At 60.0% G+C, this 24468-nt stretch overlaps 1 protein-coding gene and 1 long non-coding RNA gene across 3 annotated transcripts; both read right to left on the bottom strand.

Annotated features, from left to right (window-relative positions):
* Positions 1–6011: 6011 nt before the first annotated feature.
* LOC131495725 (uncharacterized) lies at positions 6012–10340 on the bottom strand. The gene is made up of 2 exons (XR_009254084.1): positions 9877–10340; positions 6012–9794 (listed from the first exon to the last, which is right to left on the bottom strand). It is a non-coding gene; the product is annotated as an uncharacterized LOC131495725 (long non-coding RNA).
* Positions 10341–14298: 3958 nt separating this feature from the next.
* Positions 14299–22187, bottom strand: PMVK (phosphomevalonate kinase). 2 transcript variants are annotated; one of them, XM_058702094.1, is made up of 5 exons: positions 22043–22187; positions 20560–20623; positions 17779–17931; positions 15491–15620; positions 14299–14730 (listed from the first exon to the last, which is right to left on the bottom strand). In XM_058702094.1, the coding sequence occupies exons 1-5, from the start codon at positions 22135–22137 to the stop codon at positions 14594–14596; spliced, it is 579 nt and encodes a 192-aa protein (XP_058558077.1). In that variant the 5' UTR covers positions 22138–22187; the 3' UTR covers positions 14299–14593. The 2 variants fall into 2 exon arrangements, with proteins under 2 accessions (XP_058558077.1, XP_058558078.1); XM_058702095.1 differs by lacking the exon at positions 20560–20623 and having other exon boundaries at positions 22043–22156.
* Positions 22188–24468: the final 2281 nt, after the last annotated feature.

Raw genomic sequence — 24468 nt, 5'->3', positions numbered from 1 at the left:
TATAAAAAGGATAAAACACCACAATCAGTGGGATTTAGCCAAGGAAAGCAAGGTTGGTTTAAGGCTTGAAAAATCAATGAGTAGAACTCACATGTTAACCAACTAGAAAAGAAAAATATATATGATATAATTTCAGAAAACGTATTTGATAACATTCAATACACATTCATGATGAAAACACTTCAGAAAACTAGGAATGGAACAAACCACCTCAACCCGATACAGGGCATCTACAAAAAGCCTACAGCTAACAGCAGACTGAACGGTTAAATGCTGAGAGCTTCCCCCTGGGATGGAGAATCATTCGTGCCCACTCTCACGACCTATTCGACATGAAGTTCTGGCCAGTACCGTAAGACAAGAAAAAGAAATCGAAAGCATCCAGATTAAAAAGGAAGAAGTGAAACTGTCTTTATTCAGAGATGTCATGAATATCCAATAATCTATGGAGAAAATTTGGTAAAACTCTCCAAAAAAGTTACTAGAACTGATGTGTGAGTTCAAAAGGTTTCAGGATAAAAGCTCAACATAGAAAACTCCGTGGTATTTCTACATATTGGCCATCGACAACCAGAAATTGAAATAAACAATGCCAATTACAGGAGCATCAAAACTATGACACAGGGATAGTTCTGATCAAGGACATGCACCGTCTGTGCCCTGAAAATCACAAAACGTGGCTGAGAAAAATTAGAGATGTAAGAAATGGCAGGACGCATAGCAGGGTCATGGGTCAGAGGCTCAAGATGGTTCAGAGGCCAACTTCCCGACTGATCCATAGGTTCAATGCGATCCCGATTAAAACCTCAGTGGGCTTTTTAACAGACGTTTAGGAGCTTATTCTAAAGTTTATGTGGAAACGCAAAGGACCTAAAGAAGCCAAACTTGGAAAAAGAAAGTGGGAGGATGCACGCTGCCTGATTTCCAGAGTCATTACTGAGCTGAAATAATTGAGACAGTATGGAGCTGGGACAAAAATAGACACAAAGATCCGTGGAACAAAGCAGACCCCACACAGCTGTGGACTCCTGGCTTTCAACAAGTCGGCAAAGGCCGTTCAGCAGAGGGGGAAGAGCCCTTCCAACAAATAACGCTGTAACAACTGGAAATCTAGATGCAAAAAGATTAGCTTTGACCCTTACCTCACACCATGTACAGAAATTCACTTACAATGGACTGCAGATTTCCATGTAAAACGTCAATGTATGAGAATGTCCAGAGGACAGTGTGGGAGAAAATCCTGGTGACCTTGGGTCGGGCTGGTCACCGGATCTATGCATTAGTGCAGGACCTCTGCACAGCACGCCCAGTGCCACGGGCCCGTGGACCTCGTTGGCTGCACGCCTGGCGGCCGTCACCCCTTCTCCCCCAGAGCTCTCCCTCTGGGAGCCACCCCCCCACCGTACTTCGTAGCAGCCACGTGTCTGGGTAGGACGGACCCCGTGCCAGTTCCCAGGTGGTCCCCGCCTGGCACAAGCCATCCTTCGTATCGCACAACGACTGATTCAGGCCCAGGAAGTGATGCCAACCTAATCACAGGATGCCAGCCTTACAGCTGATCCTAATCCGGATCAGCCCAGTCCAGCCACAGGGGACTTCTGCCCTGGGTGGCTGGGGCAGAAGACATTCTCTCTTGCAGCCCACACGTGAGCAGGATGAATGTGTCGTCCACAGGGTGGGGGCAGCCACCGTGCCCTGGGGAGAAGTCAGCCTGAGAAAGAAGCCAGCACCTAGAGGAGAGTGGAGTCTAGGGAGCTAATGGGAATGAGAGCCTGAGCCCTGATCAAACCATGCCTGAAGTTGGTCACTTCTGAAATTCGGTCATCTGAGATGATGAATCCTCTTTATTGCATAAGTCTATTGGAATTCGTTTTCCTCCGTTACCTGCAACCAAAAGCATCCTCACTGATCCGGGAGCAAAGAAGAAGGCCATTAATTGCATCTGGTAACACGGCGGAGAGGGGGGCGGGGGGAGCGTCTTTCCAGAGAGGAGGTCCTTTCGCTTTGATCTATAGGATGAGTAGCAGTTCACGAAGAACCAAGAAAGGTAAGAGTGATGGGGGCTGAGTCCGCCAGGCAGCTGGTCACCTCCAAGTGACCTTGAGGGCAGCCCGGCAGCCTCCTCTCCGTTCAGCCAGCCGGCACTGAGTGAGTGCAGGCCGAGTGAGTGCAAAGTCAGGAGAACCTGCTGGAGAAACCCCAGGGCATAACAAAGGACACACCCAGCTGTGCAGTCATTCAGAATCTTCAATCTTGCAAGCTGCCTCCTGCCTGGGAGGGCCTGGAGACCAAGACCGGTGGGGTCTGGAATTTTCCCAGCCTGGGCACTCCTCACCCACAGCCCCGTGTGCCTTTGTCTCACAGCCAACAACCTCAACAACAAATCCACGTGTGATCATGACATCCCCAAGTAAGTACAATGAATCCTTTTTCCTTTTGAAAAACAATCCTCTCTCTCTTGGGCTGAAATCAAACCCCAGCCTTCCATGTGGCCTGTTAGCTTCCCGCTGATGAGTTCCAGCACATTAGCTCATGTGAACTTCACAGCAGCCCTGGAATGGGGGCGGGGGGGGGGGGCATTGCTGGCCCCAGGTAGCAGGTGGAGACCCAGAATGGCTTGCTCAGGCAACAAGGCTAATATCTGCTGGAGGTGAGACTTGACAGAAGCTTTTGGGGCCAGTTCCTGGGCCCTGCACTGCCTCTCTCATCACACAAATTCTCAGAAGACCATCTCACTGCTTACCCAGTCTGCATGCAGACAGCAGCAAACCTCACCAGAACAGCAGAGTATTTCTGTCCTCCCAGAAATCTAGGAACCCCCCCCCCCGGGACCACGTTGGGGCTCAGCTGCCAACGTGAGGCCTGGGGCAAGTCACGCGAGGGGTCTGAGCCTCAAATCCCTGCACGGGGAAGGGAGACCAGCCGCCCTGCTGGCAGTGGGGAGAATCAAGCAGAGTCTCTGTGCCCTTCCCGCAGGCTGGCATTCACCTTGGGCCAGAGCCACCTGCAGAAACCGCCCCCGGCTGGTGGGGCGGCACGGGAGCCAAGGGCTGCAGGGGACCCCGCTCGGCTTGGGGACCGTGGGAAAGCCACTCATGGCAGAAAGGGGTCAGGGGAAGGGCAACTTCCGACCTGCTCCCTGGGAACCACACTCGGGTTCCACCCCAGTCACCCGGCCCCGCAGCCGCTCCCTTTCCCACGCCGAAATCCCACCTGCAACCGCCCCTGCCTGCTGCCCGCCCCACCGGAACCACAGAGCCAGGAGGCCTCGGACGGACGGCGGCTCCCGTCCAGCCCTGCCCAGTGCCCTCCTCTTGCCCCCACCCCGCCCCATCTCCTGCCTGCCCAGGGCCGGGGAGGCTCCGCTTTATCCCACGAGCATGCCTCCTCTCTCCTCCTTCCGTCCCAGACCCCTTGCCTTCCACCTCCTATGCCCTGCAGAGGGAGAGAAGGAGGGGGGCGCCCCGCCGAGGGAGAGAAGGAGCAGGGAGGGGAAGGGGGGGTGGATGCCCCTCCAACGGACAGAAGGAGGAGGGGGATGCCCCACCATGGGAGAGAAGAAGCAGCCTTCGGCAGCAGAAAAGCTGGCCTGGCAGAAGGGCAGAGGCTCCCCTCTGAATAAACGTCTGGGGACGGTTGCAAATCAGCCTAGGTGGGTCCCTGAGAGGAAGTGTCCCCCGTCATCCCTCCCTCGCCCCCCCCCAGCACCCCATGCCAGCATCACCACACCAAGGATCTGCTTCTTGCATCCTGGGGAGACCTGGATGGAATCTGGCAGGAACCCGTCCGGCCCTCGGTGCCCCCCGCCACCACCCAGGAGGACGCAGGGTGTCCCTGCTCCAGTCCCGAGTCGGATCCCACCCTCCTCCCTCCTAAGACCAGGCTCCGGCCCCCGTCCTCTGCTGCATCATCAATGTCTCCTTTTCCACCCGAGCCGCCAGCATGGTGCCCACCGACCTTCCCCTCCTTGAATGCGGTTGTTCTCTTGCTTTGGGTCTCGATTTGCATCTTTTCAGCCTCCTGCCTTAGAAGCACCGCTTCCTTGGTTTCATCTTTCAGCGTCGTCGAGGACCTCCGGGCTCTTCCCAGGGCCCTCCTCCTCTCTGGACGCTCCCCGAGGGGGGGGGGGTGGCGGGGGGGGGGGGACCGCCTCCTGTCCCCGGGGCTGGAAACTGCATCTATGTGCTTCTGGCTCCCAAATGTAGAACTCCCGTGTAGAACTCCCGGGTCTCCTGCCCGGGTCTCCAGACGCCGTTCCCAACCGCCTACCGGGCGGCCCCCTGTGGGTGTTTGATGAGCCTCTCAAACTTTGTCTTGGGCAGAACAGACTCCGGACGCCCTACCCCTAAATCCATTCCTCCCTCAGCGTCCCCTCCTCAGCAAATCACATCACCTCGTGTGCTACCTCGTTACTGCGTCCAAAGTCCATCCGCTCCGCCCCCCCCCACCCTCGCACAGCTGCGCTCCTGCCTGAGGAGGCGTCTCAGTCCCTCCTGACGGTCTCGCTGCTTGGCTCTTGCCCTGTTACCTGTTCCCTCCCCAGTGAGGGTGACCTTCCAAAAACGACTCGGGTCACATCGCTGCCGTGATGAAAACCTTCCAACGGCTTCTCTTCACACTTAAAATTCAAACCTCTCGCCCTAGCTCGAAAACCTGTACCCGGCCAGGCCCCGCACCCACATCTCGCCCCCGCTCTGCCCAGCGCCCGCCCTGGCTGCCTTCCCTCCTGCCTTCCGGCCTCCGCACACGCTGCCCCCCTGACTCCCGACCTTGTTTGCCCCAGAAATTATTTTCTCGGCCAGCCCGGCTCGGCCAGCCCCCCTCCCCCAGCCGTCACACCCCTATCAGCGCTCAGGACGGCAGCCACAGCTGCCTGGGTGGCTGCCTGGCGTTTGCTTCTTCGTGCGTTGGACGTCCGCATCCCGCGACGGGAAGGAGCCCCACAGCGGCGGGAACCTCACCGTCTTCGTTCTGCGCTGTGCTTGAACGGGGCGCGCACTGAACAGCCACCGACTGTTTGTTGACTGGATTAATTTTTTCCAAAAAAAATGTCTTATGTTTATTTTTGAGAGAGACAGAGCACAAGCAGGGGAGGGGGCGAGAGAGAGGGAGACACAGAATCCCAAGCAGGCGCCAGGCTCTCAGCACAGAGCCTGACTCGGGGCTCGAACCCACGAACTGTGAGATCACGACCTGAGCCGAAGTTGGACGCTCAGCCGAGTCCCCCGGCGCCCCTTGAATGAGCGGGTTTGTTGAGTTGGCAAGGTCACAGCTAGACCTTGGTACTGGATACATTAATACGCAAAAGGAGAGAGGCTGGGTATGGAGGGACCGCCAGAGACAAGAGCCAAGGCCAGCAAGGACGACGCAGGCCGGCCACACCGGGAGGGTGGGGCCAGCATCCTCGTGACGGGTCCGCAACAGCACAGAGCTGTCCCTCTTCCAGAAGGGAATTCGCTCTCTGTTTCAAATAGGCAGCGGTCGTGTCCTCCGACCCAGCACTTCCCCTTCTGGGGGTTTATCCTGTAGAAAAACTCCCACAAATGTGCGCAGAGACATTCACTGTTGGCAAAGCAGAAACCCGGACCCCCCGGATGTCCAGAGTAGGGACCGACCGCGTGGCCACGGCAGAGCCGCACGGCAGACCACGTGCAAGAGAACAAGGCAGATTTACCTGCATTTTCGCGGGAAGACATCCACGCCTTTCAATGAGAGAAAACAAGTTACGAGACGAGCGGTACGTACAATTCTACCCTAGTTTTGGTTTTGAAAAGAAATGATAGGGGCGCCTGGGTGGCGCAGTCGGTTGAGCGTCCGACTTCAGCCAGGTCACGATCTCACGGTCCGTGAGTTCGAGCCCCGCGTCAGGCTCTGGGCTGATGGCTCGGAGCCTGGAGCCTGTTTCCGATTCTGTGTCTCCCTCTCTCTCTGCCCCTCCCCCGTTCATGCTATGTCTCTCTCTGTCCCAAAAATAAATAAAAAACGTTGAAAAAGAAAATTAAAAAAAAAAAAAAAGAAATGATAGTGTGCTCGTATGTGCATAGAATTTGGGAGAGCAGACGCTCGCTTGTGAATAGTGGTTATTTGGGGGACTCGGCACGGGGCGCTCTGCCCTCTGCGCTTGGCACTCCCGCGTTTGGGTGTGTACATCTGTGCGCCGCTTTCCGCGTTCAGAAAACACAAACGGGAGGTCACGACCAGCAGGCAGGTGGTCCAGGCCCGTGGCAAAGGGAGGGACGCACGTGAGTCCGCAGACAAGGAGGCAGGGTCCACAGAAGCTGTGCCACGAAATTTAAACCTGGACGTGGCGGCCTCGTGAGCACCCTGTTCACGTTCCCCAACACGCAGGCCAACCTGGAGCCTCCCATCCCAGGGTGACACCTCTTCCGAGAAACCACAGCCCCCCCCCTCCCCGGCCCCCACCGGAGGAGGCGCTCCTGTTCTGAGGTCCCTCGGATGATAACACATCTCCTGTCTCCCGATTCCCCTGGAAGGCACCCGCGACAGCTGCAGGGCCACGGACCTCACGCTGCTTCCCGTCCAGTGAGGAGGCAGCCACACGGTCACACGGCCCAGCCACTACAGCCCTGTGGCCAGCGCCCTGGCCTCAGTGTCCCGCAGGTGAGGTGTCAGTGTGCCCGGGGCGCCCGGGCAGCACCTTCGCTGGCCTCGGGAGGCCGAATGGGAACACAGTCTGCACACCAGAACGGACAGCAGTTAAATTCACAGATTGACCCCAGAACCGAGCATGCATCAGACGCAGACCTCTGGCCCAAGCGTCGGGGGGCTGGGCCCCTGCAAGCGCGCTCAGGGCCCGTCACCCCTCTGTCCCGGGAGCAGCAGTGAACGCCCTTCGGGCAACTTCCCCAGAACAAGGGAGCTGCCTGTCCCCAGTGATGGAGTCACCACCCCCAAAGACAAAAACTTGTGACTTTTCCTTGACAGTATTTCCCTTCTCGATTCATCACGTTTCCAAACACCAGTCTGAGACAGGCACCCGGCACATGCACCTACAGGCAGGAGCGGGTCTGCGGGCGAGGATGAGGCCAGTCGAGGGGAGCCCGTGGGACACCCGTGCAGAGAAGCAAGAACATTCAGAAGTCAGCCCCGTCACCTCAGGACACACTGGCCAGGGGAGAGGAAGAGAGAGGGCAGAGGCCAGCAGAGGAGAGAGAGAACCGCCAGGACCAGAAGAGGGAGGAGGCACCACAGATAGGGCGGGGCCAGAGGCGGGAGATGGAGGAGGGAGGAGGGTGGAGGGAGGAGGGAGGAGGGAGGGGGTGGCCGCTGATGCTGGCTGCATCCCTGGTCGGGGGCCTTCAGGGAGCGGCTTTGCAGAGAGGGGAGCAGAGGCCGGATTGGAATTGCTAAGCGTTGAGGAGCGAAGGGGAGAGCCCAGGTGGCGCCCACAGGTCAGCAGACACAGGGGAGGACGTACGACGGGGAATCCGAGGGAGGCCAGGCCCGGATGGGGACACAGGGCAGAGGGAGCCGAGCGCAGGCAGGAACCGAGGGCAGGCCCACTACCCCCACGCGTGGACTGTTTTCTGAGCTGGTGGGGTTCAATCCCACTGATGTCACCACAGTGAGGCCCATGGAGAAAGACTGACAGGAGGACAGCAGGTGTGAACCTGCCCCGACGTGCACCTGCCCCGAGCTTGCAGATCCAGGACATGCTGAGTGCAGACCTCAAACACCCGCTGGTTTTCAACTAGAAAACCACGGGCGGTCCATGCGGGGAGGGCTCTGGTCCCAAGTTGTGCAGAGAAGCCGCTCTGGGCCTGGGGCCACTAAAGGGCGCCCCTGAGCCTGCTCCAGGGCAGACTCTGCCTGGCCACCCACGTCCTCCTTGTTCAGGGTGGGCGCCTGCAGCCCCTCAGGGGGCCCGTGCTTAGGGCCCACTGCCAGAGGAGGGGTGCAGAAACTTCTGGGAGGGCCCGAGGACACCAGACGACCTGCTGGGAGGCCTGGGAAAGTCTGGGCCAGCCAGACATGCTGAGAGGGAAAGAAGGAGGAGGGTCAGCGTGGGGAGCCCCGGGGAAGTGAGTGGGGAGTCAGCACCACACAGGCTCAGCATCAGCCCTCTGCCCTTTGTTCACACGCCCATCTCTAGATTGCTGTTTCCCTTTATTTCTTTTGGCTTCTTTCTAAATGGTTTGTTTATTTTGAGACAGAAAGAGACAAAGAGAACGAGGAGGGGAGAGAGGGAGACAGAGAGAGGAAGGGAGAGAGAAGGAGAGAGAGAATCCCAAGCAGACTCTGAGCAGTCAGCACAGAGCCCGACCGAACCGTGAGATCACGACCTAAGCCGAAACCAAGAGTCAGACGCTTAACCGACTGAGCCACCCAGGGGCCCCATCCTTTAGTTCTTAGTAAGAACTCATTTCCCCCAAACGCCACTTTTCCACGTGTACCAGTGGGCCGGATGGGGGGACCGAGGTTCAGCTCCAGGCCCAGACCTACCAGGTGGCTGCCTGCTCTGGGGCAAGGTGGGCCAGGAGGTCACGGCCCAGTGCTCCTGCACGAGCACCACACCCTGGAACATGCCTGACCCCAGGAGCCGGGTCCCCAACGCTACCAGCCAAGGCCACGGCTCAGAAGGGGCCCGACTGGGGCAACTTGCCACAGGGAGTCCAACCCGACCACACAGCACACTCGACAAAGTCCCTTCACCTCTCTGTGTCCCCCGTGTCTTCAGTTTTAACAAGGGAACAGGAGCCATCGGCGCGAAAGCACGCGGGAGTCGCCAGCCCGGCCCGGCTTCGCCACCACGCAGTGGCATTTGTCGCGCATGTCTGGGTGTGCCGGCCCAGCGCCCCACCCGGGGCCCGCAGTCGTCTTCAGGGCCAGCCCGAGGGACCCGGCCGCCGCTGGTGCGGGCTGGATGCGCCTGGAAACTCACCGGAGCCGTCACGGCACGGGGACGTTGCTGGGGAAGCGTCCACTGGCGGATGCCCTCAGCGCCCCCGAGGAACGGCACGTGTGAGTCTGCACCCGTCTCTCTGGTCCTTGTCCCCCAGTGCGCCAGGACCGTCCCCTTCCGGGAAGTGGCCCTGTGGCCTCCTCGCCCGGATGCAGCTTGATTTACCAGAGCAAGACTCGCCGGGCGGCCCTGGCCTCCCCGGGCAGCAGGAACCGGGCCGAGCTCCCGAGGGCTCGGCTGGGCGTTCTCTGCTGCCCTGTGGGAGAGGTCTCGCGCTCTCTCGGGGACACGGAGGGCAGGGGGCGCGCCCGGAGGGAGCTCAGGAGCCCCGGGACCCGGTCACCGCCAGGTGCTCCAGGACCTGAGCAAACCAGCCCCCTCACCGCGCCTCAGTCTCCTCACGTGCAAGCACGGCATCTGGACTCGGGGCCATTACACGTGCTTCCCGGGACATCACGTATCCAGGCAGCCCCTGGTCCCCGACACAGCGCCCCCCCCCAGGCCCCGGAACCGGAAGCCGTCACGACAAAGCCAGTCAGCAGGCAGCAGGGCCCGCGTCCCTGTCACCTGGGGCGCCCCCGCCGCCCCCAGCCGGGGCCCCCCGAGGAGCACAGCTTGGTCCGGACACTCTCTGGACCCCCTGGAAGAAAACGGTTAAAAACCCAGGTGGACAGAGGGGCTCAGCACCCCACCCGGCTGTCGGACGAGGGGGTCCTGGCTCAGGTCACGCTAAGGCCACACCCGGGCAGCCGCTCATCTGCACGCCGGACCGCACGGGCACTTGCTGGCTGAGACGCCCGAACGTCCTCGTCGTTCCTCAGGAACGCTTTACGGGAACCGTGAGCACTGGCGTTTCAGGTGTCCGCCTCGCCTTGGAGCATGCCAGAATGTGAATTCCAAAAATAAAGGGGAAAAAAAAATGCAGAAGCATCTAGACAGGGAGAGGCGGCTACCTTCAGAGGGACAAAACTCAGGGCGGCCTCAGGCTCAGCAACATCAAAGGGCAGCAGACGGCGGAACCAGGCCACGGGGCCACGTCCACGTGTAGACGCAACGGAACGGCACGGCCTCGTTCACAGGGGCTCCGAAGACAGACAGACGCACCGCTTTCAAAAAGAATCCTCTGAGGGGCGCCTGGGGGGCTCGGCTGGTCAAGCTTCTGACTCGACTTCGGCTCAGATCGTGAGCTCGGGGTCTGTGAGTTCGAGCCCCGCGTCAGGCTCTGTGTTGACAGCTCAGAGTCAGCTTGGGATTCTGTCTCTCCCTCGCTCTCTGCCCCTCCCCCACTTGCTCGCGCGCGTGCTCTCTCTCCCCCGCCTCTCTCTCAAAATAATTTAATAATTTAAAAACACTTAAAAAGAAAAAAGAAAACGATATCCGAAGGCACATCAACCGTCTGGAGAGGAATTAAAATACCAAATTTAAAAATTTTTTTTTTTTCAACATTTTTTATTTATTTTTGGGACAGAGAGAGACAGAGCATGAACGGGGGAGGGTCAGAGAGAGAGGGAGACACAGAATCGGAAACAGGCTCCAGGCTCCGAGCCATCAGCCCAGAGCCCGACGCGGGGCTCGAACTCACGGACCGCGAGATCGTGACCTGGCTGAAGTCGGACGCTTAACCGACTGCGCCACCCAGGCGCCCCTAAAATACCAAATTTTTAAACGGGTCACTTGAGCTGTCACGAAAGGCCCAAAGTGAGCAGTAAACCCGTGAAGTCTTCCAAATAAATTCTCGTTATAAACGCGTTTCAGAATGGGCTGTTAACCGCCTGTGTGGATCTCTCGACCAGGCGGCTGTAATCTGCGGCGGAAGAAGCGGAAGCCGCAGGGGCTCCGGGAGGGCAGGGGGCAGGGGGCAGGGGGCAGGGGGCAGGGGGCAGGCACACGGCTCCACTCACGTGCGGAATCCAGACGACGACACACAGAAGGCGGAGGAGACCGGCCCGTGGACACAGACCACAAGCTGGCGGCCGCAGGGGGCACGGGGCTGGGGGCAGGGGTGGGAGGTGCCCGCCGGGGGACGGGTGAGTCAGGCCAGGGGCACCGCAATGACCTACACGCTGGTCAAATGGCTACGCTGGACGCCCGAAGCTGCTGCAACTATACTTCAGTAAAATAATTCTTGCAGGTTTATTTCGAGAGAGACACAGGCAGCACGAGCGGGGGAGGGGCAGAGAGGGGGAAAGAGCGGATCCCAAGCAGGCTCCACACCGTCCGCGCAGAGCCCAGGCGCGGGGCTCGATCTCACGGACCACGAGACCACGACCCGAGCCGAGATCGAGAGTCGGACACTCAACTGGCTGAGCCCCCCGGGTGCCCCTCGCATGTGCTTCACCAGACCCGACCCTAACTACCTCACGTTTTCATGCTACTGCGATTTCAACCTTTGTCGTTCGTTGCTAATAAACAGTAATACAATTGGTTTCTATGACTCGACCTTGTATCCCACAATCTTGCCGAACTCACCTATCAATTCTATGAACTTTCTTTTTTTAATTTTTTAATGTTTATTTGTTTTTTTTTTTAATTTTTTTTTTTATTTTTTTTTTAAAATTTTTTTTTTTCAACGTTTTTAATTTTATTTTTGGGACAGAGGGAGACAGAACCTGAACGGGGGAGGGGCAGATAGAGAGGGAGACACAGAATCGGAAACAGGCTCCAGGCTCTGAGCCGTCAGCCCAGAGCCTGACGCGAGGCTCGAACTCGCGGACCGCGAGATCGTGACCTGGCTGAAGTCGGACGCTTAACCGACTGCGCCACCCAGGCGCCCCTATGTTTATTTGTTTTTGAGAGAGAGACAGACAAGGGCGTGAGCAGCGGAGGGATAGAGAGAGAGGGAGACACAGAATCCAAAGCAGGCTCCGAGCTCCAGGCTCCGAGCTGTTGGCACAGAGCCCGACGCAGGGGCTCGAACTCATGAACCTCGAGGTCATGACCTGAGCTGAAGTCAGGTGCTCAACTGACTGAGCCACCCAGGAGCCCCAAATTGTACACTTCAAAAATGTGCGGTTACTACAGACCAATTGTATCTCAATAAAGCTGTTTAGAAATGGACCAGATAAATTTTTAAGACAATGTCAGTGCTACAGATCATTATTAAAACCACACGTACCAGGGTCCTCGGTGGCTCAGTCCGTTAAGGGTTCAACTTTGGCTCAGGTCGTGATTTTGCTGTTTGTGACTTGGAGCCCCACGTCAGGCTGCCTGCTGTCAGCCCAGAGCCTGGAGCCTGCTTCGGATCCTCGGTCCCCCTCTTTCTCTGCCCCTCCCCTACTTGTGCGCGCTCTCTCTCTCAACGTGAATGGATTTTAAAAAATAAAAAACAGCACCGACGTGACATAAGAACAACTTCACAGCAATCCTCGGATACCACACCCGCAGACAGAGTTGGCAAAGACGAGCACAGCGGGGTGGGGAGAAGGTCCTGACATAAAAGCAGCTGACACGCTCATCATAACACAGGGCATCAAAAGTTGCGGTTATTCTTGACTTTGATATTTAGAGAAACGTGGGGCTTTTTCCAAGTACAGAGGAACTTCAAATCCAGCAGAGGTGACTCTGGTCGGCCACCGGGCCCCCACGTGAGGAGGGCGTCAGGGCCAACCTGTCGAAGGGTGGGGGACGGACCCGCCGGCCTCCCGGGCCACGTCCTGTGACTCTTCCAAATACCCAGAGCCAGGAACCAGGTGGGCAGCCCTCCCGGGGCGGGCCCGCCAGCCCCCTCCCCTGCCCCAGCGCTCCCGACGGGAGGCTCCCTGATCGACCGGTGATCAGTGATCACCTGTAGGAGAGGAAAGCACTACCTAGAAAACACGTTTCACCCCCACGTGCACCACTGCCACACGCGCAACAGCCAACACGTGGAAACACTGCACCCGGGGACGGACGGACAGATGAGGAAACTGCACTCACGCATACACACGTGTGCACACACCTCACACCCCACACCCCCCTGCAGACCCTCACACACACACCCCCGCACACCCTCACGCCACACACTCACGTACACACACGACGTACGGGGCACTGAGGCGCTGACTAGCCGTGCTCTGCGGTGACCGCTCACGACACACACGGACAGTCACGCGGAACGCCTACACTTACACGTTGGCGTGTGTGCATCACATCTCAAAAAGCTGGGGGGAAAGGACAACCTGCGATCCTTTCTCCAGCACCCCACGACCCAGGTTCAGGCCCTCCCGAGCCCCGAACGACCCCGTGTGCGGGCGGGGACAGCCGCTCCGGGTGGAGGGTGGCCGAGGGACGCTCGCCTGGAAGGCGGACAAACAGGGCTTCCGGGCCCAAGCGTGGGGGATGGACATGCAGGCCCCTGGAAGCATCCACGGGGCGCTCGCGTGGTTCCTGGTGCGACGGGAGTGAGGACACCTGCCCCTGGGTGACTGACAGTGACCCCAGAAGCCCAGGCTGTCGTGTGACCACCAAGGCCGTGGCCGCCAGACCCACACCGACACGGTTCACCACGTCCACACCTTCTGTTCGTCCTTCGTTCTTCGCTTTCCGACGGACTATTTACATCCTGTGGCGCCTGGCAGGCGCTCAGTAATGGTCTCTCGTCCCTGCCATCACCGCCTTTGCTGGGCCAGGCGCTGGGGACCTGGGTAAGCAGGCACAGGCTCATTCCTCGGGTCCCCTGGGTGCACACCCGGACCTGAGGAAAGCGCCACGAGACATCCGTGGGCCCTCGAGGGGAGGAGGCTGGGACTCACGACAGCCCGTCCCCTTGTCCCCTCGTCCCCCGGAGACCCCCACTTCTGAACAACCTGTCAGAAACGACCGCGAGTCACTGGGGCTGAGTCTGGTGAACACGGGAGGCTCCCTCGGGGTCACACACCCGGAGCGGGCGTGACGCGTCAGGGCGGGGGGCTCACAAGCAGCCTCCGCTGGCAGCTCTGAGGGCCCCCAAGAGCCCGTCTTGGAGCCAGCTCGGCGCCGGCCCAACGGCTGGAACGGAGGCCCCTGGGGGTGAGGAAGCCTGTGCCGCGATGACACGCACACCCCAACCTCCCGGCACCTGCCGGGGGCCAGCACGGCTCTGGGAGCCAGGGTCACGACTGCCAGACGGACGTGGCCGGCCGGTGAGAATCGGAAGGGGGACACGGGGACGGCCACCGCAGAAGAGGACAGGGAGGAGCCCACGGCGCTGGCGGCCCTCCAGAGCCAGGGAGCTGGCGTCGGGAACGGTGAGCCGGGCGGCGGGTCTGGGCGGCGACACGCGCAGATTGGTTTGGGGGCCGTGTGGGCGGGGGCGCGGGGCACAGAGCCGGGTGCCCGGGGAGGCCAGGGCAGTGGGGCCCACAGCCACCAGGACGGGCTGTGCCCGCGTGCGGGAAAGCAGAGACGTGGGCTCTGAGTGGGCTCCGAGGCGGTTTATTAGGACCCACGCTGGGGAGCCGGGCCCCTGCCTGGAACGAGGGGCTGAGAGCGTCCCCACGGGGAGGCAGGGCCACCCACGCTCACGGGCCGGGCACCGTGGACGCGGTTCAGGCACGGCCAGTCCCCTCCACAAAGAAACGAGGTCCCCGGGGCTGCCTCGACTTGCCTGGCACCTGCCAGCCCCCCAGGAACGGGGCCCCGGGCCCCCGGCCTCTCCTCACGCCAGCCGGCATCGGAGACCACGGTCCGGCAGGGGCGCCCCGGAACCCAAAGCTACAGTCTGGAGCAGACAAAGGCCACCAGGCTCTGCAGCTGCTCCTCCAGGCGCCCCGCGTCCCCGTGGTTCTCCACGACCCAGTCGAAGCCCTCCAAGTCGTCCAGGCCACACTCCGACTCCGCGTCGTCCACCCCTGTGCAGGAAGCAAGGTGACGTCAGGCCCCGGCCAGCCCTGGAGGCCCGCGGGCCCCAGATGGAGCTGCCCCCGTCCTGGCCTCCCCTCTGCCACTGCCCAGCCACACGGCCACCGCCCACAGAGGGTGGAAGGGCCTCCTGAAACCACACGAGACCACAGACGAGCCGGAAGGGCGGCTCCACGTCTACCCCCACTCGGCCCTCCGGGAGGCGGCTGCTGGGCGGGCTGACCGTGACCGAAGCGAGGTCGAGTGTCCGCGGAAGTGCCCACGCCCAGGAGACTGCAGTGTCGGGAGCCGAAGCTCCCCGGCCCACAGGGCCTCGGGCGGGAGCAGGGCTTCAGCGGTGTCCCAGCTGCCACAGGGCAGGTCCCGGGCTTGCACCGCTGGGGCCGCCTTGCCCACCACACACAGACACTCCGTGCATCGCACGGGACGCCCGTTGACCCAGCAGGCCGGCAGGCTGGGTCCCGGACACATCTCGCGAAGCCCACCCGCCTGGAGAGGACAGGGAAGGGCACCAGCCCCGGGTCATGAGGAACCTTTAGCCCGAGGACACCCTCCCCCACCCATGTTCCAATCTGGGGACGGTCCTGAGCCACAGGCCCCCGGGTTCCCTTTCACGACCCCTCGCTCACGCCCCCACAGCCTGCCAGGAAGAGGGCAGGAGACCCAGACCGTGGAGGCGGGGGCCAGGGTCTACGGCGGGGTGGCGGCCGGCGTGCCAAGCCTCGGGGGCCAAGGCCGGGCGCAGCTCACCTGGAGTGAACACCCAGCCCCGCTGCCGTCGGCTCTGCTCCGGGGCCACCACGCGGACCGTCCGGGTCAAAGCCCCGTAGGCCTCCCGAAACCACTGGATGTCCGACACCCTCCGCGTGTCACTCACCAGCTGCAGGAAAGAGACACGGGCAGGTGACCGACAGGACACGGTGTGGCGGGACAGGGCCCCAGGGAATAAGCAGGTGCATGGGGATGGGGGGGCTATAGAGCCCAGGCAGGCGTGGTCCCCTTCCCGATTCTCGCCCGCCATCCCTCCTCCCTGCGGGCAGCCCTCCCTGGTCACACAGCCCACAGCCCGCTCTGCCCACACGTGTCTGCGGTCGACACACCACGTTCCGTGGTCACCGCTGAGCTGAAGACGAAGCCTCAGGCTTTGAGGCCAGATCAGCGGGTCCAACAAAGTAATTCTACAGACAGACAAACTGAGGCCAGAAACAAAGGTGCTCTAACTGGTCCCTGCTCACCAGCACTTTTCACAACCTAAGCCTGACTCTCTCAGGCCAGGGCACCCCACCTCTCAAAGGGCCCCCGTCATTCTAAGAAGATCCAAAGCCCTAACCCCAGCTTCCGAGGGCCTGCGAGATCCGGCACTACTCCCGTGGCCTTCGTGCATCCACTCCGCTGCAGCCGGCCGGTCCCCCTCTCCCACACGCCAGCCACGTCCTCCTCGGGGCCCTGGCGCGTGCGGCTCCCTCTGCATGGACGAGCGCAGGCCAGGGCCCCCCACTTCACGCCCATCTCTGCTCCGGCGTCCCTCCTCCGGGAGGCCTTTCCTACGGCCCGACCCCCTTCCTGTCCCTCTGGGTCCAGAAACGCTGTCCACGAAGTGCTCTTGCCACCGTCACCATCTGCCGGGAGGTTGTGTTCACTGCCTGCCTGCCCGCCCGCCCCAGGTCCGCACCCGCGGTCACGTCCCAGGCCCCGGCGCTCTGTGCGGCACAGGAACCCTCGGGAGCACGCGTTCGACAACCGAATCCGTGAACAGAGCGGCCGGCTGTTCCCCCTCCGACGCAGACACGTTCCGTTCAGTCACCAATTACCAAACGTGTGGCACAGCGAACCCGTGTGCGGGCGCGGAGGGGGCGGGAGCCAAGCGGCCGGCGCTCACCCCCTCGGGGCCCAGTCTGGGGGGCAGACGGCGGCCTCCGGTGCGGTCAGCGCTGTCCGCAGGCGCGTCAAGCTCGGCACGACCGAGACCGAACTCCCCGTCTTCTCCCCACGCCTTCCCTGCTCAGAACCACCTCCCGCCTCCCACCCTGCAGCCACGGCCCAGCCGGCTCAGCCTTCGCGGCCCGTGCGGAGCCCACCGCTCTGAGCCACAGCCCCACCGCCCCCTCCCAGCAGCCTCGCCTCTCCCCTGCTCAGTGGCCCCGAAGCACCAGAGCCCGGGCCTCACCTCCTGCCACGCGCCCCCCCCCCCCCTCCCCGGCCGCCCAAACACCCACTTGGCTCAGCCCCTTGTCTCCTGCAGGCTCTGCTCAGGTGACATCGAGTGGGGGAAACCTCCCCGGCGCCCCGCAGGGCAGCAGCCCAGCCCCCCACGGAGCCCTGGACTCCTTTACTTTGCTCCTCAGTATTTCTCTTCACCCCACAGGACACGTTCTGTATCTGTTTCCGGCCTAACTCCCTCCAGCCCCAGTAATAACGTAAGCACCCACCCCAAGGGCAGGGGCTTCATCCCGTTCTTGCCCTGATACGTCCTCAAATCACCTGGAGCCGGGCCAGGTCCAAGGAGATACTACTGGCTCCCAGAGCGAGGACGGAGCGAAGGGGTGAGGTGCTGGGGGAGCACCTGGCAGCATCACTTAGGCTCAGGTATCAGGGCAGGCTTCCTGGTGGAGGCGCCATGTAAGAGGGGCTGGAGGGAACCAGATGAGGACGGAAAGAAAGGGCGGTCCTGGCAGGCAGAACTGCACAAAGGCCCGGCCTCCAGAAGGACCTTGTGTGTCTGAGGAACAGAGAGAAGGCGGGTGTAGTGACAGCCTAGGGAGCAAGAAGGCCGGCAGGGCAGCAGGGCCCGGTCACACAAAGCCTAGAGGTCTCCGTGAAGGGTTTCACTGCGGTTTGTGGGAACAATGGACAAAGGTTCCACACAGAGGAGTGACAAGCGTTGGATTATTTTTAACAGGCCGTTCTGGCCGCTGGGTGACGAATGGGACACGTGGGACCAGGGCAGGAGCCAGGAGGCCACGGATGAGAAGTGGCGGGAGGCGGGGCCAGTGGAGTCACAGGCGGAAAAGGCGGTACGCAGCCCTGAGCACACTCACCCAGACGGGCTGGGAGATGCCCTCCACCACCTTCCTGCAGAAGAAGCCGGGGTCGGCCTGGCGCTTCTCCTCGCCCCAGCGGATCATGTCCCTCCGGTAGGCCTCCTTGTAGGTGCTGGCGTCCAGGAGTCTCTCGAAGTCCAGGCCGTGCTCCTGCCCAAAGCACATGCACCGTCTGTGCCTCCGGTCTCCGACCTCACTGGTCCCCACTGAAACAGGAGGAGGGCAGCCCTGCCCCTCCCACCCCTCCCCGGGGACCGATGCAAGGACCACGAGGTCGCCACCAGGACCCTGGGCTGCAGGGAGTAAGGAACCCCAAACAGCAGCAGGTGGAAGAAAAGCCTGGGGATAATCCAGGAGTCATTTCGGTGTCTTTAAGTCGTGTGATGTGGTTTTCTCTTTTGCGACAGCTTTACCTCCCCGGTGATTCCTGGCTTACACTAATCCTGAAATTAGTCTGCGTCCCCTGGGCACAGGCTGAGCCTCCGACCAAAGAGGGAAATGTGAAAAAGCGCACCTCTTCTGGCCCAGTCCAGCCCCACCCCGGCCCAGGACACCTGGCGGCCCCCTCCCGCATCCCGCTGCCCCCGCCCCCCAAGCTCCTGGCACCTCTGCAGAAACAGCAGGTGCTCCTGGGGCAGGGGGAGCTGCCTGGACCACCCCGGCCTCCCCTCCCTAGGGACACAGCCAGATGAGGGGTCCATCCAGGGCCCTGGGGCGGGCCGGGGTCTGAGACAGGTTCCAGCTACTCTCCTCACTCCCTGCAGCTCCACCCTCTTGGACTCGTTTCTCCCCTGCAAACTGAAGGGCCACGACCGACCACCGACCGTGCGAGTCCAGCCACCTTCCTGTGCCCTGCCCGAGGCGAGGCCGGCAGCTACCTCCTGTCTGTAAACTGGTTTCCCACGCTCTCTAGCAGAGGGAGGGAGAGTGGCCGCCAGGAGCGGTAGGTTCTGTGTTTCCATTAGATTTCTCATTGTGACTTGAGAAACGCAACGCATTAAACGCTTCATTTTGGATTTGTTTTTAAGTATGCTCCACACCCAACACGGGGCTGAACTCACAACCCTGAGGTCAAGAGTCACGTGCTCTTCCCACTGAGCCAGCCAGATGCCAGTGGAATTGTTTTTAGTGGGAATAGGAGTGGTACAGGGGTAGGCTGGCCTATCCGTTTCCTATTGAGGTTTTTAAGATGCAAACTCCTGCCCACGCCACACCCACGCCAGCCTGGCTCGTAGGTCCGGAGTGGGGGCTGATCTGGGAACTCTGGAGCGTAGATCAGTGGTTTTCAAACTACTCCTCAGAACCCTGGGGTTCCCCAGAAGTGCCCGGGCCCCAGGGGACAGGCCGAGAGCCCCCTCCTCCACCCTCTGTCTCCCTGCACCTCCCCCACCAGAGACCCTCATGTCTGTCTACTGGGTACCAGGAACTTCCTCCTCTAACGTCATTTGGGAAAGGTTCCCACTAAAAAAATCTTAGGGGCACCTGGGTGGCTCAGCTGGCTGAGCGTCTGGCTCTTGACTGAGGCTCAGGTCATGATCTCATGGTTTGTGGGTTCAAGTCCCATGTCTGGGCTCTGCTTGGGACTCTCTCCTGTTCTCTCTGCTCCTCCCCTGCTTACGCTCTCTCAAAATAAAAAAATAAATAATAAATGAATTGGGGCGCCTGGGTGGCGCAGTCGGTTAAGCGTCCGACTTCAGCCAGGTCACGATCTCGCGGTCCGTGAGTTCGAGCCCCGCGTCAGGCTCTGGGCTGATGGCTCGGAGCCTGGAGCCTGTTTCCGATTCTGTGTCTCCCTCTCTCTCTGCCCCTCCCCCATTCATGTTCTGTCTCTCTCTGTCCAAAAATAAATAAAAAACGTTGAAAAAAAAAAAAATAATAATAATAATAAATGAATTAATTTTAAAACCACTGCACCTGTTATCCCCAGGACCCGCCAGGCTGCTACAATGCTACAGTGATCCCCTACCTCCTACAAATGGGTCTGTTTAGCTGGTGGGAGAAAACCAAAAGGCACAGGAGAATACTGCCATGCATATGGACTGATGCATGGAAGGGGGGGCAGATTCATTCTGTGTGGCCCCAGAAGACCAGACTCAGGCCAACTGACCAAAGTGCACCTAGAAGTCAAGGGCAGAAATCTAAGCAACGAGGGCTCCTCACTGCATGGGAAGCTGGTCTGACCCTCTAGGCTCCCTGTCTGAAAGCTAAGGCTCTAAAAGTTCCCATTTAGTTTTTACAATCCTTTTTTTTTTTTCTTTAAATCCACATGGTCCAAAATTCAAAAGTTATGTATTTGTTTAGAGTGAAAACTCTCTGCCCGGCCCCTGCTTGCCCCTTCCTGGAGGCACCCAGTGACAGTGGCCTGTGTACCCTGCCCAGGCTTCACACAGCCCCAGCACTGGCAACAGTGAACCCAAGGAGGGCCCCCCACAGATATCGGTTACCTGGCTGAACGTGTAAGCAAACTAAGCAAACGTATTCAGAACTCTCCTCCGTTTACATATAAATGGAGTATTCCCTATGCACATTTCTACACCTTGCTTTCTTCACTTAATGATCATCTTGACAACTCAGGTGATTACATTTCTAAGGGGAGAATCCCAGCTCAAGTCCGCAGTGTTTCCTGGATACACGCTGGGGGAGGGGCCCGGAAGCGAGTGACAAGGTGAAAATGGCCCCAAACGGTCCAGCACGCTGCCAACGGTAGTCACAGAGACCCTGCTAGTGACCACAGCAGGCTCCTTCCAACCCACCAAATGCCGTGAGGCTGCCACCTACCCGCGCGTACTGCTCCTTGAGTGGCCCGGACAGCCGCAGGACAGCGCAGACATCAGCCCCGAGCCTACAGGACAGGGAGGTCCAAGCCCAGTTAACCTAGTTTCCAGACGAGGCTGGAAGGGGATGGAAGTCTCCTTCCTTTTTTAAAGTAAGCTCCACACCTAACGTGGGCCTCGAACTCATGACCCTGAGATCCACAGTCACAGGGTCTACGGACTGAGCCAGCCGGGCGCCCCTCTGCAGTTGCGTTTCTGCTGCTAGTATCCGTAACTGTCAACGTCTCATCCTCCCTGACCCTAACTGCTCATCTACAAAGCGGAACAGCACTCTCTGTTCGGTCTCCTACAGGATTATTACCAAACTGGAATGGGAGAGTTCTGCTCACAGGCAGAACAAACATCACAATTACACCGTGCACGGCCGCCACCGGCGATGTTCTGGCTCGATGAGGTCGCTGCTGGGCCCTTGAACTAGTTTTCTCACGGTCCGGGTGTATGCGTGTGCACGGACTTGGTCATCACAACAGAATTCACTCGCTCCTTCAGTTGTCCGATGTACTCAATCCACCACCTGTTGGGTGCTGTGTCTGGACCCAGGTACACCGTCCCCGCCCTGACCGTGAGGTGCTGACACTTTCACTCAAACACTGACACAGTGAGACAGGCGTTCTTAGCTCTATGCTTCACACGAGGAAACGGAGGCAGAGTGAGACCTGATACGCTCAAAACAACACTGCAAGTAATGAAGCCAATGTAGATAAAGTGCAAATACCAGCCAGCATTTACTTCCTGTGCCTTTACTAGACGGCAAGAATTGTTCTGAGCCCTTCACGTGCATTATCTCATGTCATCCTTTCAACCACCCTATCTTTAGCCCCATTTCACAGAGGACAAAACTGAGACACGGAGTGGAGGAGAAGGCTGTGCAAGGTCACAGGGCAACACGTGGGGAGTCAGGGTGCGAATTCCAGCAGTCCAACTGCACACACTGCTCCTGTCCACTGCCTGACTCCTGTGCTGGGGACAAGGAGAAAGGCAAGCAGGAAAGGTGGTAGGACCCTTGTGCGGAGCCAGAGGCGACCTCTGCCCCGGGTCCCCTCCCCCACAACCTCGTCGACCCCTGTGGTGCACGCCCCCCCCCCTCCCAGCAGCAACGCCTGGTCCCCCACCCACCGGCGTGCGCCCACGCTTTGCGATCCTCGCTCTCGTCCAGCACAACCGCTCGACCACGACGTTCAGGGTAAACAGACTCAAGCTGAATCTGAATCCTGGATCTACGGATCCCTTGGTGACCCCCCCACCTTTCAGAGCACCCTCAGCTACTAACACCCCAACAGGGAACCTAACAAAGGAATCTTGGGGTTCGACGGGATCGCGCACGGAGGACTCCACGACTCCCGACCACGGAGCGGCCGCCCCTGCAGTTGTCGGGCCGCGGCCGACCCCACCCCAAGCCCAGCGTCCGCGCCCCGCCCCGCAGACACCTGCTCCGCAGCGCCTCGGCCACGAAGTCCTTCCCGGACTTCCTCTTCCCGCTGAGCAGCAGCACCAGGCGCGGGGCGCCTGCTTGCAGGGCCATGCCGTCCTCCCCCCGCCGCCCGGCCACCCGGCCGCCCCGCCGCGCTCTCCGCTCCGACGCGAGTACTCCGAGAGCTGCTCCTGCGCAGCCGCGGAGAGGCCTGTCCTTGGGCACGTCCACCGCCAAACGCCGAGGGGGGGCGTGGCTCTCAGGGCGGCCTTCGCCCGAAAGACGCTCCCCCACAGAGATCACTTGGAACGGCCCGGCCCCGCCCAGAGCCTAACGTCACCTGGACACAACCATTCCCCTTGTAGCGGGGACGTCTCTAAATTTCCCGAGGTGAGCGTCACGTTGCCTACCACCCAACCCTACAAACATTATGGGAAACGATCAAACGAGATCACGCTGAAGAGGTCTGCGAACCCGCCTCCTTATTTGTGCAACGCAACGCACGTGTTCAAGCTAATCTGTCTGTACCCCGCAGTGAATGTGGGTCCTCCCGGAAGCCACCCGCGGCTGAGGCGACGGGGGCGTGGCCGTGGCGTCACGCGGGGAGGGGCTTGGGCCGGCGCTCGCGTGGCCGGCCGCGCGGGTTTGGAGGCGCCGCCTGCTCATCCCCAGGGAAGTGCCGGGACCCGCCGCAAAGCGCTGACCCCGACGGGGTGGGCTCTGGGGCTTGGAGGCCAGCCCCGGACGGGATTGCCCAACTTTATGCGGAGTCCAGTCGGGAGCTGCGAGGGTCTGTCCCCTCCTCGAAGGCCCGCCGCAGTGACAGCCGGTCCCAGAGGAGTAAGCGCAGTGGCCTTCAGCCCGTATCTCTGAGCTCGTCAGAACGGATCCCGAAGCCCATTCCTGCGAGCCACAGAGTCACTCAAGGAGAAGGGGGGAGAGGACGCCGGACCCGCGTGGGAGGAGCCGGAAAACACGGCACAGGAACGATGAAGGAATGGCCATGGGTCAGATGCAAAAAGGACGGTCTCCAGGAACTTTTTTTTTTTTTTCTTTTTTGAAGCAACTCTGAGATCACGCACTCATCAGTGCACTTAGAAGGCAGCCCCAAGTGGGGTTTTAATCCCAGCTCAGACACTTCTCAGGTCACCCTGGTTCATCACTGGTAACGCCCACCTCACAGGGTTGCCTTGAGAAGGAAATGGGAAAAACACAATGTAATTAAAACCCTTTGTAACTTCTCAAGCGTCATCCAGATGTGGAGTTGTTATTTATGCTGAGCACGGTGAGGTTTTAGAATTCAGCACAGAATCCGATCTCCCAGCCCACCTTCACAGAAAGCTCAGATCCCTCCTCTTCTGTCACTAGAAAGGACTCTGAACTGCCCCCCACTTTCTTTTTCACCTGACTCAGACCTCACTCCTGCCTTTCCTATCCCTGCTGGAATTCCCTACTGATGATCAGCACATCCTAACCTCTTAGAGCTTCTCTCCTGCTCCCTGCCTCAACTGTGTCTCACTGTCCCCTGCTGCCCTCTCGCATAGAGTCTTATCACCGCCCCCCCCCCCCCCCAGCCCTCAGATCTCAGCATAGAGTGTCTGTGGCCTCCTTCCTTCCCATATCAGCTTCCTGACCTTCACTCCCGTGCCTCTTGGGAAACTCCAGCTCCTACAAGGCTCATAGCCACCAGGCTGGGTGGCCTTTGCCCTACTCAGTGCTGACAGCCACCAATCCTGGCACCTGTTCCCACTCAGGCAGCTTAGCCACAGGCTCCCGTCACCACTGTCTGTGATCTTCCTGCCTGCTTGGTTTGACCGCTCCGTCCCTTGGCCTCAGACACCAGCTCTCATGGGGACACCCTGGGCCTTGCCACCCCCCAGAGCCATCCAGCCTGCAAATTTGCACACTCAGCCACCTTGCTCTCCAAGGTCACCTGCTCAGATAGTCTCCGGAGCAGTGCTTCCCTCTCAGGGACACATTAGCCCTTGAGACTCTGTCGTATGGCACCGCCTCTTCCCTCCACAACCAAAAAGAACTCACAAGAGTCAGCAGGTGTGAGATGACAGGCGGGACGCTGCAGACAATGAGGCAGGAAAGAGGGAGGAACAGGACTGTCCGCAGGACAGACAAGCTCCCTCACAGACAAGCTGGGAGCGAGTGGCCAGAAGCCTGGGGGGCGGGGGGGGGACTGCGATGAGAAGCTGGGGATGCCAGACACGCTGCCTCACGGGGCTGCCTCACGGGGCTTCCAGAAGCTGATGCTTGAGGAAGCGGGTGCTGGCCTCCGACCACAGAGCAGTGGCCCCACGACTCAGGAACACAATTACCCCAGAGGGTCACTCCTCACTAAAAAGGCAGACGGTCTGTGGGGCACCTGGGGGGCTCAGCCAGTTAGGCGTCTGACCCTTGATTTCAGCTCAGGTCGTGATGTCATGGTTCATG

The sequence above is a fragment of the Neofelis nebulosa genome, chromosome 15, assembly GCF_028018385.1.
Source record: "Neofelis nebulosa isolate mNeoNeb1 chromosome 15, mNeoNeb1.pri, whole genome shotgun sequence".
Classification (NCBI taxonomy): domain Eukaryota; kingdom Metazoa; phylum Chordata; class Mammalia; order Carnivora; family Felidae; genus Neofelis; species Neofelis nebulosa.
This window is presented reverse-complemented; position numbering and strand designations above follow the sequence as displayed.

Bases quoted from the DNA above. Each gene is read 5' to 3' on its own strand.
- PMVK (XM_058702094.1), bottom strand. From the start codon at position 22,137: ATGGCCCTGCAAGCAGGCGCCCCGCGCCTGGTGCTGCTGCTCAGCGGG. The intron at 15,621-17,778 runs GTGAGTGTGCTC...TCTTTCCTGCAG, and splicing joins GCATCTCCCAGCCCGTCTGG to CTGGTGAGTGACACGCGGAG. The intron at 14,731-15,490 runs GTGAGCTGCGCC...CTTCCTGCACAG, and splicing joins GGGCTGGGTGTTCACTCCAG to GGGTGGACGACGCGGAGTCG.